Raw genomic sequence first — 13,547 nt, 5'->3', positions numbered from 1 at the left:
TGTTGTAGCCGTAAAATAATCATTTGAGCAAACTGCGCATCGCAATAGACGGGCTTACATGAAAATATTATAATCTCATTAAATAATAATAACCGTACATACTAGTGTTCCATAACAGTTGTAGGCGTACGTGAAATTAAAGACAACTGGCACCCTACCAAAATACTGTCCAGTACCTACTCAAAGTTACTTCAGTGAGCTTGGGTATTATATTTATTTATTTAATATTTATGTATAGGTATGGCCAGGATGATCTATACGTTTGTACTCATACTGAATGCTGTTGCTGTATACTGTATACTAAATTTACAGGTCCGATCAGGCACGTTTACATTACTACCTTATTGTGAGGGGGGAGGGGGATCAATTCAAGATGTTTACAAACAATTTTTTTTCGTTGTCTATGTAAGATTAAACATGTCTGTGACCGATATGAAAAAATAAAAAATATTATTAAAATTCTATTTCCTTAGTTTATAATAAATAGGCATTAATGCATCAGTATTCAGTATAATAATTATTAATATACCTACCTAGTATAATGATGATTCAATATATCAAGCATTTTATATTTATGTATAATTATTAGATGCATTTATTATCAAAATATAATAATGACAACCTATTTAATACGATTTGTTAATTATTCGATGTTTTCTGTTTAATAATATTCCATGAGAGTTAAAGGGGAAGAATTCTTAATATATTTTCTTCAGAAAACGCAGCACCGCATCAATAACTCTCGGGCCTTACAACACACACAAAGTTCATTCTATCTACATCACGATATTCACGTATAATTTATAATTTGGGAGCATAGCAGAGCTAGGATTTTGATACAATAACAATTTTTTGTTTAGAGTTTTAAAACGAATCTCCGTAAGATGAAAACATGTGTTTTATATACTTTTATTGATCTTGATTATTTCAATCAAACTTTTATTTTGCATTTTTAGTGATAAATTCAAATGTCTATAACATTATTCACAACTGTGGTGCAATTGTAGGGCAAAATTATTGTTGCAATAAAAACCAGTAATTTGGTAAGGAGTGTACGATAAGTACATACTACACAGATAGTATTGATCGTGTTGTAGGCATAGATAATATGCAATACTCGTCGACCACCGTTTTCATATCTATATTTGTATACAAATAATTCAAATACTTGTATTAGTGCACTTATAGTATTTTATAGTGTCTTCTGAAAACAAATCACCATTGTACAACACATTTCCATTGTATAATTTCTTATACTGAAAGAAATACATATTTTTATAGAGCAAATTTTAAGAGCTTTGATTTTTTTCACGACAATTTTTCAGATGTTTTTGTGGATTAAAATCCCAGCCCTAATATACACAACTACTTGACACCGCACGCGCATAATATGTATTATATGGCGTGTACAATCGATCATGTATGAATATAGGTGTATACTGTATACGTCTGATATAATGTTATATAATCATAAAATAATATCAACAAGGTGGGTTTGTGTTAGGTGAAATATTATATTATGTTCTACACGAATGTCTTGTCGAACCAGGCGCAGTATCCGATTTTATTGCGGTTGTTTTTCGATTTTTTTTTCCCCACTCACGGCAACAAATCGTTCGTGGTCGGCCCGAAACCGCAAGAGACTATAATATTATTATATTCGCATCGTCCAGCAACACCTTCTACAATGGATTTTTCAAGCGAACATTCGTGCATCACACGTAAAAAACATCTTGATCCAATAATAAGTCGAGTATAATATAAACAAATAACATTATATTATCGTACACAAATGGACGGATTCTGCCGTTGACCATGGTCAAGGTCGCGTGTCCTAACTATTTTTAAAATGCCAATGTCGCGTGTAAAGTGTTTCGGTCACGTCACGCGCGTCTGCGGCATCCGTCAGACACGCAGCCGAACAGCCGCCGCCACCTGCACCGACTCGACTGCGGCGGTACTCTATATATTACTCTATATAGTCTATATGTATATATATACCTGCTACGCACAGCATAATGTATAGACACGATAGCGACCAGCCACGTGCGATTTTTAAGAGTATATTAAATAACAGTACATTTTGTTGTGATGTTGTGTTAAATAAGCGTTATAATATCATACCTATATCGCTTATCTGACCTATGCGGATATCCTATACTTTATATATGCGACACTTACCTTGGAAATAGCTCTTGGTACGCAGGTAGCTGACAGACAACCGGAGTATGGACAGCCGGTCCAACTTAGATAGGATATTGTGTTCGAACGGCAACAGGTTAGCCAGCGTGTCCAACTCGGCGTTCAACCGTTCGCGGTGCCGTTTGCTTGGGTTACTCTTTCCCACGCCCCCGTCTTTGGGCGTCGTCTTCACACTAAAAAAAAAAATTGGTTTAACTCGTCGGCTTTAGATACTTTAGTTAAACCTATGTAATGTATTAGTGTACGACTTTAACTATAATAATATATCGTTCTAATAATATAATATAAACTACAATAGGTATACGTGGTCTTCTCGTTATTCATTGTTAACGAACTAAAAAATTCTTGAAAAAATATGTAATAAATCACAATATAGGTACCTATACAACACAGTATGTATATTATATATTTGTATGTGTACGCAAAACGACTTTTGACTTCATAATAAAATATACAATGTACATGGTATACTTACATATTTTGTACGTCACGTTTATCATTTCTTGTTTTATTTCACTTAAAATATATTGCGTATTACAGTTAACCAATACTTTTACTAGAGTATCTATATTGAAAATGTACGTCCGCCATTTAACCTAGTTAACGCTGGCAATAACTTTGTAAATAATAATAATTTATCTACTTAAAATTGTTTAATTTTCATTATTATTGGAATGATTGTAATTTGCAGTTGGTATTTATTTTATGTATTAGATACCTAGATAGCTGCAAGTTAAAAATATAAATACCTATAAATGTCATTAAATATAATGATAAATTGGAAGTTTGAACTTAATTATTGAATATTTATTATGTTATTTATTTATTATACACATTAAAAAAATTATGGGTTTAAATCATGGATCAAGTATGATTTTAAAGTTTATATGTCTAAATTTAAAAGTGTCTATCAAAATTAATTTATAAAATAAAAATATTTCGAAATATATTTTGAAATAGCAAATGGATTTAATGGATATTTTTAAGTGTTGTAGAGGAGTACTTACATTTACTAAATTACAGGCTATAAAATTATGTAACTGATCTCGATTCTCCAACAACGCCATTAAAGTTAGATGTTAGGTAATAATATTTAGCATATCACAACCAGAAAATGAGCATAGGTAATAGCACAGATAATAAGTAATATAATATACAGCTATATAAAATATTATACAACTGTTGTACTTGAAAAAAAGTAATATTTTGGTAAATCAAATTCAAAAACGTCTTTCAAAAATCGTATATTTGAATAAAGTACAGATGCTGATAAATCCTGTTTGATTAAAAATTCAGGAATATTATTTTTTGATTTCCGTCTATTCTTCAACTCTCATATATTAATATATAGTATGTAGTTATAAAAAGCTTTCGCTGTTTTTGGTATAATAAAACGAAACTTCAATGATTCACTCACCTGCAAATGTATTTATATCTCACTCGCTTATTCTTAGCTGGAATATGCTCCTTTAATTAAGGATAAATAACAGCAATGGACATAGTGATCAACTCGAAAAAGTTCAGAACCATCGCTTTTTATGATAAGTGTAATACATCAATAACCTATCACACCGGCTACAAAAATATTTTAAGAATTTTTAACTCAAAATATTTAAAGATATGCAGAAGTATAACCTACAAGTTATAAGACGTACTTTCTTTCTTTTTCTTTTGGTTTCATCGAATCACTTAATTATAATTGTATTTTGTTTGAACATATAATATTAATATTATTTATCTACTTGTATACTCGTATTTTATTTTATAGTATTACATGTCTTCACTGTAAATTATACATTGATTTATATGAGTTAAAATGAATAAATTTAGTAATTAATAAAATACAAAAATAAAACTATGTTTAAATGAACATACAATTTATGATTTGTTTGATTTGTTTCTACTCAATTGACAACTGATAAGACATTCGATTATTTTCTCTATGATGAGTTCAAATGTGTAAATATTATCATAGTCGAGCAAAGAGAGTAGAGTTGTATAATAAAGTTATAATTTTATTTTTGACTGAAATAAAATAAATATTGTATTTGTTTTACTCATTTGAAAATCAAAAATATTTTCATCCTCGGAATCTCCTGTTCGTACAATTTGTATTATTGTGAAACATTATGTTCTCTGTAGGTAATTGTTTATATTTCACCGTAATTATTATGTTTTTTTTACCTGTAGACGTCATAAATCCGCTACTCTTATATTGGCCGCCGGCGGTTCATTATAATCATGTTGACTTCATTGACCGCACAACGTCGTTATGGAAAGACCATTCATAATTTCTCTCTGGACAAAGATCTACGCGTTTCAGTATAAGTACATTGTACAATACTACAACTATACTATAGTTATAATTTATAAGGTAGCCCGTAGTCGGAAATTATAGAGTAATATAGAATTGGATTTACTATTCCTCTAATTTAAAAAATTCATATTTTACAGTAATAAATAGCTTAGATTACTATCTATAGCTCCCGCTGTTACTTGTTAGAAATATATAGGTAATAAATACTTTTTTCATGACATTAAATGCTTGGACTGACGGAGATCCCCTCAATGACTTAACACCTATATAATATCGCTAAACCTACGGTTACGATAATGTTTTTTTTTATCTTTATATACCTACTCGTATTTTATAATATATTGAACAAATACTAAGTATGGTAATTAAAAAAGTCCAATGTTTTCAGTTATAATTGTTAGCGATAAGTAATAAATGTTAATGTAAATATTATTTTAGAGCATACAAATAACTGTTTTCACACTCATTAAATAATAATTCTTCAAATATAAACTTTAGTCAACTATAGAAATTAGTGATAAAAATGTGACGATGAATAAATATGGACGAGAGCAAAACAAAAAATGATGTGTAACCTACGTCAACAAAAAACACGACATGATGAGAAGTTAAATTTAAAAAAATACTTTTTTTAATATCATATTAATATGTAGTGAAATCAGAAATTCTATTATAAAACAATATATTGTGGTCAAAATTTAAAAGCAGTAGGTATGTAATAAACCTAATGATTATATAGGCCTAAAAGCAGGATATCGCAACCCCTTAAAAAAACAGGAAAAGGTGCAATTACGTCGTCTTATAACCCTAATGTGTTTGTAACTGTCGCCAGGATCATAGTATTATGCAGTTATAAATAAAAGTGTGTATATTATACACATTGTAATATGTATATACTATTGTACGTCTATATATATTTATTATTTTATTATATACAAACAAAATACGTCTTCCATTAACCATTATTCTGCAGTCAAATAGCCATAAAATACGGCACGTGTCATCGACTTAACCCTTTACATATAGTATCTACCATTTTATTGGCATTTTAAATCGAATAGGGCTAACTGACAGCCAACTGACAGGAATAGTTTTTAAACCAATTTAGAAACATTAATCATCATACTACGAAATTAAATAACGTTATTTACTGAAATAATATTATCAATGACTCAGTATAAAGATTAAACGGAAAACTGTATGATATACCATCGCATACTATTGAAATGTTGATTTTAATAACCCATGATTATTGTCGGTTGTTTTTTGTTGTATACATTTCATACCATTTTATATACCTACGAGTATTGGTTTCTAAATTAATAATTCAGAACAAATGTTTACGTAACGTAAAAATACAAATTCTAATTGACTTATAATATTAGTTATTATTTATTCTATGATTTAAATGAAACCCAGCAAAAATACAAAACAATTTTACTAGATGATTTCAAATATGTTTTAATATTAATTTTAAAGGGAACAGTATTTATTTTGTTTCGTTATAAATGTAACTTTAATTAGGTAATAAACAAAAACTATTTATTTGCAAAATGTATGAATTATTTCATTTTCTGATACTTTATAAGGAATTTGAAATTATAAGTTAGGACGTAGATAATCGAACACATGAAATGAAAATACATATTATATGATAAATATAACAAAACAAACCGGTGGATAAAATTTGCGTGTTTCATTAAATTTCTTAATGACTATGAATATGTCCATTTGTATTTTTTAAGTTTGAATTGTTTGAAATACTAAATTTATATAGTTTTCTATAGTGTAAACCTGTATTGTTAAAATACTTATATTGATATAGTTTTTACATTATGCCTCTATTGTAACTCAACAGTATATTAAGGGCCTAATATGTACTAGAATAACACCATTGATCCGCTGTTTCTCTCGTCTCTGAAAATACAGCTTAAAGGGGGAAGCCAATCAAAAACTAATATGCTAATAATACATATACTATAGTGAACTTACAACCGTCAATAATACTTTTACTAAAAGTATATATTACTGACCCATCGAACCCATTCTACTGTTTGTGTCATACAAGCATCAACAACTAGAATTAGTCTAAGTACCAACCAATTGGATTCAATATTGTACACTATGTACAATCTATTTAATCTAAACTGAAAATATACTACCGATGCCCTTGTACCATCATAATATTATATGATATGTAATATATAATATTCTACCATCTACCCAGAGAAGTAAATAAAAATATGAAATAATTTGTATCAGTAAAGAAACACCGTGGTTTATAATAATAACTATACTTCAGATGTTTAGTTTAAAATTTTGTGTTAAATATCATAACAAAAATTAGATCTATTTTTAATGGATTCATCTTTTCAAGACCGTTGGTTTAAAAATGCACTCAACAGCATTGAAATGAAAACTAAACTAAATTATATAGCACGATAAATTTATAGAAGAAAATACAAAAACAATACTATGAATAAACTGAGAATCGGACATACCAAATTGCACAAGTGGCTTAGCGGTTTAAGTTTACCAATGTTAAAATATGATCAACCAATTTATGAAGATTGACAACCAACACACACTGAAAGAACGTCACAAATATTCATTCACAGAAGAATAAATTCAACAAAATGTAAAATACCAAATGTTATGGATTTCGCTGTGACCAAGTCTAGAAAATAATCATACAAATATATCAATCAAAAAAACTCAATTGTGTGACGTAGTATAAAAAACTGTATTTATATAGTATATAATATTATAAAGCTGAAGAGTTTGTATGTTTGAACGCGCTAATATCAGAAATTACTGGACCGATTTAAATAAAAGTTATATCAATAGATTCTTTGAGACTCCGATGGTGTTTTAAGCGTATCTATTCTTTCAAACTCAATTTGTTGGTACGTGTGGTTCACACATGAATTTCGTTTTGGATCATGAGAATTGGATAATTGTTTTATTAATAATGTGTTGCAATTGGTTATAGAACTAACATTTAAAAATAAATATACCATATAGGTACTAGTCGACGATGGTGACTCTATAGGATTTTTTTTTCAAATAAAAGAAAGTAATATTTTATTATTTTTATTATACAACAATAGGTATACCTACATTGGTAGCGAAATCCTTGTGTTTGCAGTTTATAGGCTCAAAAAGTACTAGATCGATTTTGACGAAAATTTCAGACATTGTTCTTAGAGTTATCAGTTATCACTATATCAGGAAAGCTTAGAGATTATAGTTTGGACTATGTTTGAAAAAATATCAATAGGTTGTATATCCAATCTACCATAAGCGGAATGCTCGTTTTGGTTAATTCACAAAACGAGGTACATCAATTTAATAATATATAATTTATAATATTATAATGATATGTTATAGTAATAATTCTAAAAATTTAAATGTAGCTAAGATATTATATTGGCCACAGAGTTACAAACAATATCTGAACCAAATGTTGGAATCGCAGGCAGTCGAATAAATCTAGCTAGCAACAGTTATAAATACATATTTTATTCGTGCGTCATCATGAAATGGTCGCAAACCGGCGAACCCGACATTCGAATTATATGATATAATTTTCAATCTTTATTTAATCCCGCCACTAACCACGCAAAAGAACTGTCGGGCAAACAAAAAAAAGTACCGTTTAACATATACATAGGTAGGTACATAATATTATGTCCGATGTGAATAACTTAGAATTAAGTCATTATGAGCTGGAACCATCTGGTTCATCCGCCTTTTAGAAAACATATTTTTTAATTTACTCGTTTTTGAAAACTACTAATCAATGAATCGTGGTGAATGGTATAAACAGAAAAAAAACTACCTGTATAGTATTAGAATTCGCGAATTTAAAAATACCGACGTACACATACATCACTACATCAGTGTTGGACGATAATTTGCGTAATACATTTCCATGTACCCATGTACAAAATACGGTTTCACCTGTCAAGTGATTTACACACACACGTATATTAAACACACGCTGGTACATGAATCGAACGAACACTACTCGATGTATTCTTTTTTCATTTCGTGTATACTCTCACTGTTATTATTATTAGTTACCTATGTTTTTTTTTTACCTAGAACGCGGAAAACGTCGGCGAATCGGAGAAAGGCCGCGTTCAACCCGGACAACCGTATAATTTAAATGTATTTTAGACGTCTTCTGACCCCAGCAATTACCTCAAATTATCCCTGCTGTATACAACGCACACACAACGGGTTTGTTCTCGATTTTATTTTTTTTTTCCAGTATATAGTTTGTTATTAAAAATCACTTTTGACGTTTCTATACCGGCCTGTGTCTGTTGTACATAAGTTTAAAAACCGTATACAGTACATAATATATTATATATAGATATGGTTGTATACTTGTATAGTCACAGGTCGTCGGTGGTGCCCATTTCAAAAATTGAGAATATCTGACATTATAATGTAATATTATTATAGTCTTAAGTCGTTTTTTTTAAAAAAAAAATAAGCCCAATCAAAGTAACAAACAATTTACATCTATTTAATGAAAAATATTCACAATTATATTACGAATTTAAAAATGTTTTTATTTTGCATGCATTTTCAAAAGTATTAATACTTAATTTGAATACTCAAAAAGCACTAACAGAACGTCTTATAATATAAGACTTATATTATAACGACTAACGAGTGTTTCGAAATCAATTGTTTCACAAAGTGTAAAAAAAATAAGATTTTTAAGTTTTCATTTAACAATGAATATTATGATATATTATGTTCAAGGAAATCAAGTCGGTGTAAAAATGTTTTCAGGTACAAATGGTAAACGTAATTGTAAATATAGGTATAGATACGTTAGATAATATACGTTTTAAGTTCTAACGCTATATTTCTATGACAATTTAATGGTATGTTATAGTATGCCTAATGTTAAATATTAATACATATATATAATATTATATGTATATAATTAATTATACAATATTCCTTAGATCATTTTAAGTTTATAATTTTTTATTAGACAAGTCCTATCATTTTTGATAAATTATAGGTTTATCAAAGACCATAGAATATTTGTTCCTTATTCAATATTTTAAATCGTTTTTATAGGTTGTAACTTGTCTTGTATATTTTATTCAGACACTTTTTTGAGATTAACTTGTAATATTTATAGATACAAGATATAAGTAATAATATTTTATTTGAATAGTTAATTGCATAATTTTAGTTCACAATGTATTTGTCTCATTTAATATGCAATATTTGGATGATATTGACACAATTCGGACATATAAGAAATTCAACGAACAAGATAATATTAGGAGTTTCAATCACTAAATTATAGTATTATGGTAAATTAGTACACTATACAATATCCCTGATACTATAAATATGCCAGTATACTATATCATTCACTTTTTAACCCGTCCCCACTAGACATTGAATTGATTGCATGATTCTGTTAGTCTGCAGTTATTATATTTTAGCAAGAAATTAAATAGTGTAATAAAGCATTATTTATTTTCTTACTATTATATTTAAAGATAATGATATTTGATCTTAATATAATTTATTTCTCAGGAATAGAATTATCTGCAGTACGATAACAGATGCTTTTACGGAAAAATTCTAATTCGCCCTGTTTTCATTAAAATCTCAATTGGTATGATTAAAGAAACAAATTTTCACCATCATACATACAAAATTGTTCAATCGACCCAATAATCTCTAATTCAGAAAAATAGATTTAGCTTATTTTTAACCTTTCGTGTGATGTGAATAATGCTGCATATTTTCGTCCCAAGTTCTAAATAAATATCGCTACTTATAAAATACGTCTAGGTATACACACATGTTCACTATTGTTTTACAACTACAATATTTCAAAAGTTAAAGCACGGGTAATAAGATGTATAATTATGTAATAAATTATTGTACTTATGTATGCTCCGTGGTACTGATCGCAACCGAGCGTAATTTTCTTTCGGAAGAGCTGAAAAATCGAATTTATTCGGGTTTATCTTGTGGCAATTTTCGAAATAGCACTAAAGGTAATTTGCCGCAGACACACCACACACACACACAAAGTGTAAGTTCTATTTTATATATACCTATGTATACATACGAAACGAAAAGTGTATATAATATATATATATATATACAACGTATACGCAGTCTTTGTATGTATATAGGTGCATATGAAAGGATGGGCGGAGGGGATGCGAAGGGAAAACAAGTTATTACGGGCCGGATAGCGGGGCACCCGACCCCGGCATATAAGTCGTAAATCCGTCCCTGCAACGTGCAAGCCTACCTATACACATATTCACTCTATATGGCTATACACACCACACACGTGCGCGAGAGTTTAACTCGCGGAGGGCGCCGAGCGACCGATAGGAATTGACCACTGATGATTACTTTTGCAAAGGGCGGGCACCGCGGGAACCGAGAGCAGCGACGGAGGGCCGGCGACGCGAAGGTTACAACACATATGGCATAATATATATATGTACGCTCACACACACACACACACACACACACACACACGCACATGTATATAGTACTCGTACCGTACTTAAATGTATATACATATATATGTAGGTGTATATATTCGCGCCGGCCAGTGGCCCCCTCGGCCGTGCCCGCGATTGCGTGATGGACAAACATTACATTACCGGTCCGGATCCACTGTGTGTTGTTCTTGCGTTGTATATGATAAATATATATATATATATATACTGTATAGGTATATGTGCGCGAAGTTACCGGTGTAACATAATCTTCGGTAATGGAGCTAGTGACGTCACACTGCGGGAGTACGAAATGCATCAATTACACAAACACACGTGGCGCCCGCTGTACGTATATACCCGAGTATAATATTATATATATAAATTATAATAACATCACGTAGACGCGCGAGCGGCCGATTTGTATCAATCAACGCGAACAGCGGAACAAAACAAAAAACAATAATAGCGCCCGAGAAAAATGTTTTGAAAAGACCACCGCGCCTGATAACAGTGTTGATGTCCCACACTTATAATGTATAATAATATGCGCACGTCACACGAATGGATACCCTTTTGGAAGCCATTCACTCGCGGTAGTCGCCAAAAAGAATTACATACATATATAGGTAGGTACCTAAATAGGTATAATGGTTTATATGTATACGTGTACATCATAATATATTGTTTTACGTCACGATGACGGCGTATGTGTTACATTCCCGGGATTATTTTGTTCGCCTTTTATAAACCGATTAAAACGGCGACAGTTATACTGTCATAATATGTGTAGGTAGGTTATATTATACGCATCGTTCTGCACGTGTATTATTGTATAATATAATATTATAGATCGTGCTCTAGTTCACACACGATTATTGTATACGATTGTTTGATTATAAAATCATGATTTTCAAAAACTAATAATTAATTTCGGTATCGGAAGTCTATAATTTTAATTTGTCATATTACCGTATAAGTACTATTACTCTAAATACTTTATCGAATTGTATATTTTTAACATGTTGCCAACAAAATCAAAATTAGGGCATTTACAGATTGTATACTTTGTTTCACACATTTGTTGAAATTCTCAATAGAGTATTATTTTTTTTCTAGTTGCAAAAAATATACGTATCGCATAATACAAATAAATAAATTGCGAAATATTACTAGAAATTCGTCAATACTTTCGATAAGTAACCTCGTATCTTCGTAACCTTTATATTTTCGTGAATACAACACATAATTGTTAAGCTCTAAATATATTTTATTTTGAAACAAATATTTTCACATCGTCTTGATGATCGGATGTTATATAAACCTACCAATTTGAAGTAATTTGAGCATTCTTTTTAAAATCGAATAAAAAGTAAAAATTTCTTTACACGAAATTCATACGTGAGATACACCAAAGAATCATAACTTATTAAGTTAATATTTACATAGGTAACTAACATAATAATATTATCTATACCCATTATATTTTAACGCCTAATTTGTTAGATCACTTTATAACAATATTTTTTTTAACATTTTAACTTTTAAAGGTGAACACTAATTTGTGGGCGAATCGACCAGCATAATATAAGCAATAAGCTAGAAAATAAATGAAAATGTAGTGTACCTCTTGCCGTTGCGCCGTCGCCGCTTGGTCGCGTAGACGGTGCTCAGCGGGTTGACAGACTGGACTGGCGGTGCTGTGACCGCGGCCACGGCCATCGCGGCGGCGCTGGACTGACCGCGCAACTGTCCGTTGGACGCGGCCACCAGCTGATGGTGTTGCACGTGGTTCTGATGGTGTTCGATCAGTGGCTGATGGTATGTGGCTGGGGGGGCGCCGCATGGCCCCGTCCCCGTGACGTACTCCGTTTTGGGGGCGCCTCGAGCAACCTGCGATGTCAGCGCCGCGCGCCCGTTGTCACTCGGCCGCCGATCACATCACATCACATCGCATCCGTGTGTCGGTGGTACGATGGGTGTGGTGACTTTCGACTCGTTGGGCCCCGCGTGTGACCCTAGTGCCAATCCGTTATTGTCTGACACAAATATCGCGTCCAAGAGTCCGTTATATGTATTTAGGTCTGAGGACAAAAATCATAGTTATTAAGAACAAATACCAACAGTAAGGTATGAATGTGTAATTAATAATATAATAATAAAACCAACGTGGTTATAAACAATGTTAGAAATGGTAATACCTAACCGAATATAATAATAGCTATTTTATTTTTAGATTCTGCGAGGAGAGGAGCTATTGATAAAATATACCAACAAATTCTCAAACATTTACAAACCAATTGTAATTAAAAACTCGGTAACTTTTAAACAATAACATACACGTTTGAAAATGTAATACATATTATAAAGTTCCTCATAATAAGTAGTTGTAATAGAAGTTTAAAATGTTCAAAAATATAAAGCTTTTGAAGTTTAAACTATAATTGTATATTGAAAAGAACATAACAATTTGTCATTCGTTAGAATTAAAAAAAAAAAAAATTATTCGAATTTATTTT

General features: G+C 30.7%; 1 protein-coding gene across 6 annotated transcripts in view; it reads right to left on the bottom strand.

The window, feature by feature from the left end:
• The window catches only part of LOC111029000 (aryl hydrocarbon receptor protein 1), a 54,886-nt gene that overhangs the window by 34,621 nt on the left and 6,718 nt on the right, over nt 1-13,547 (bottom strand). For all 6 annotated transcript variants that reach the window (XM_022307807.1, XM_022307813.1, XM_022307811.1 and 3 more), the window contains exons 2-3: nt 12,656-13,112; nt 2,182-2,375 (exon numbers count right to left, since the gene is read on the bottom strand). In XM_022307807.1, coding sequence (XP_022163499.1) covers nt 2,182-2,375; nt 12,656-12,750 — 289 coding nt within the window. In that variant the 5' untranslated portion in view covers nt 12,751-13,112. The remainder of the gene's footprint in view (nt 1-2,181; nt 2,376-12,655; nt 13,113-13,547) is intronic.

The sequence above is a fragment of the Myzus persicae genome, unplaced genomic scaffold (genome assembly GCF_001856785.1).
Source record: "Myzus persicae strain clone G006 unplaced genomic scaffold, MPER_G0061.0, whole genome shotgun sequence".
NCBI lineage: Eukaryota > Metazoa > Arthropoda > Insecta > Hemiptera > Aphididae > Myzus > Myzus persicae.
This window is presented reverse-complemented; position numbering and strand designations above follow the sequence as displayed.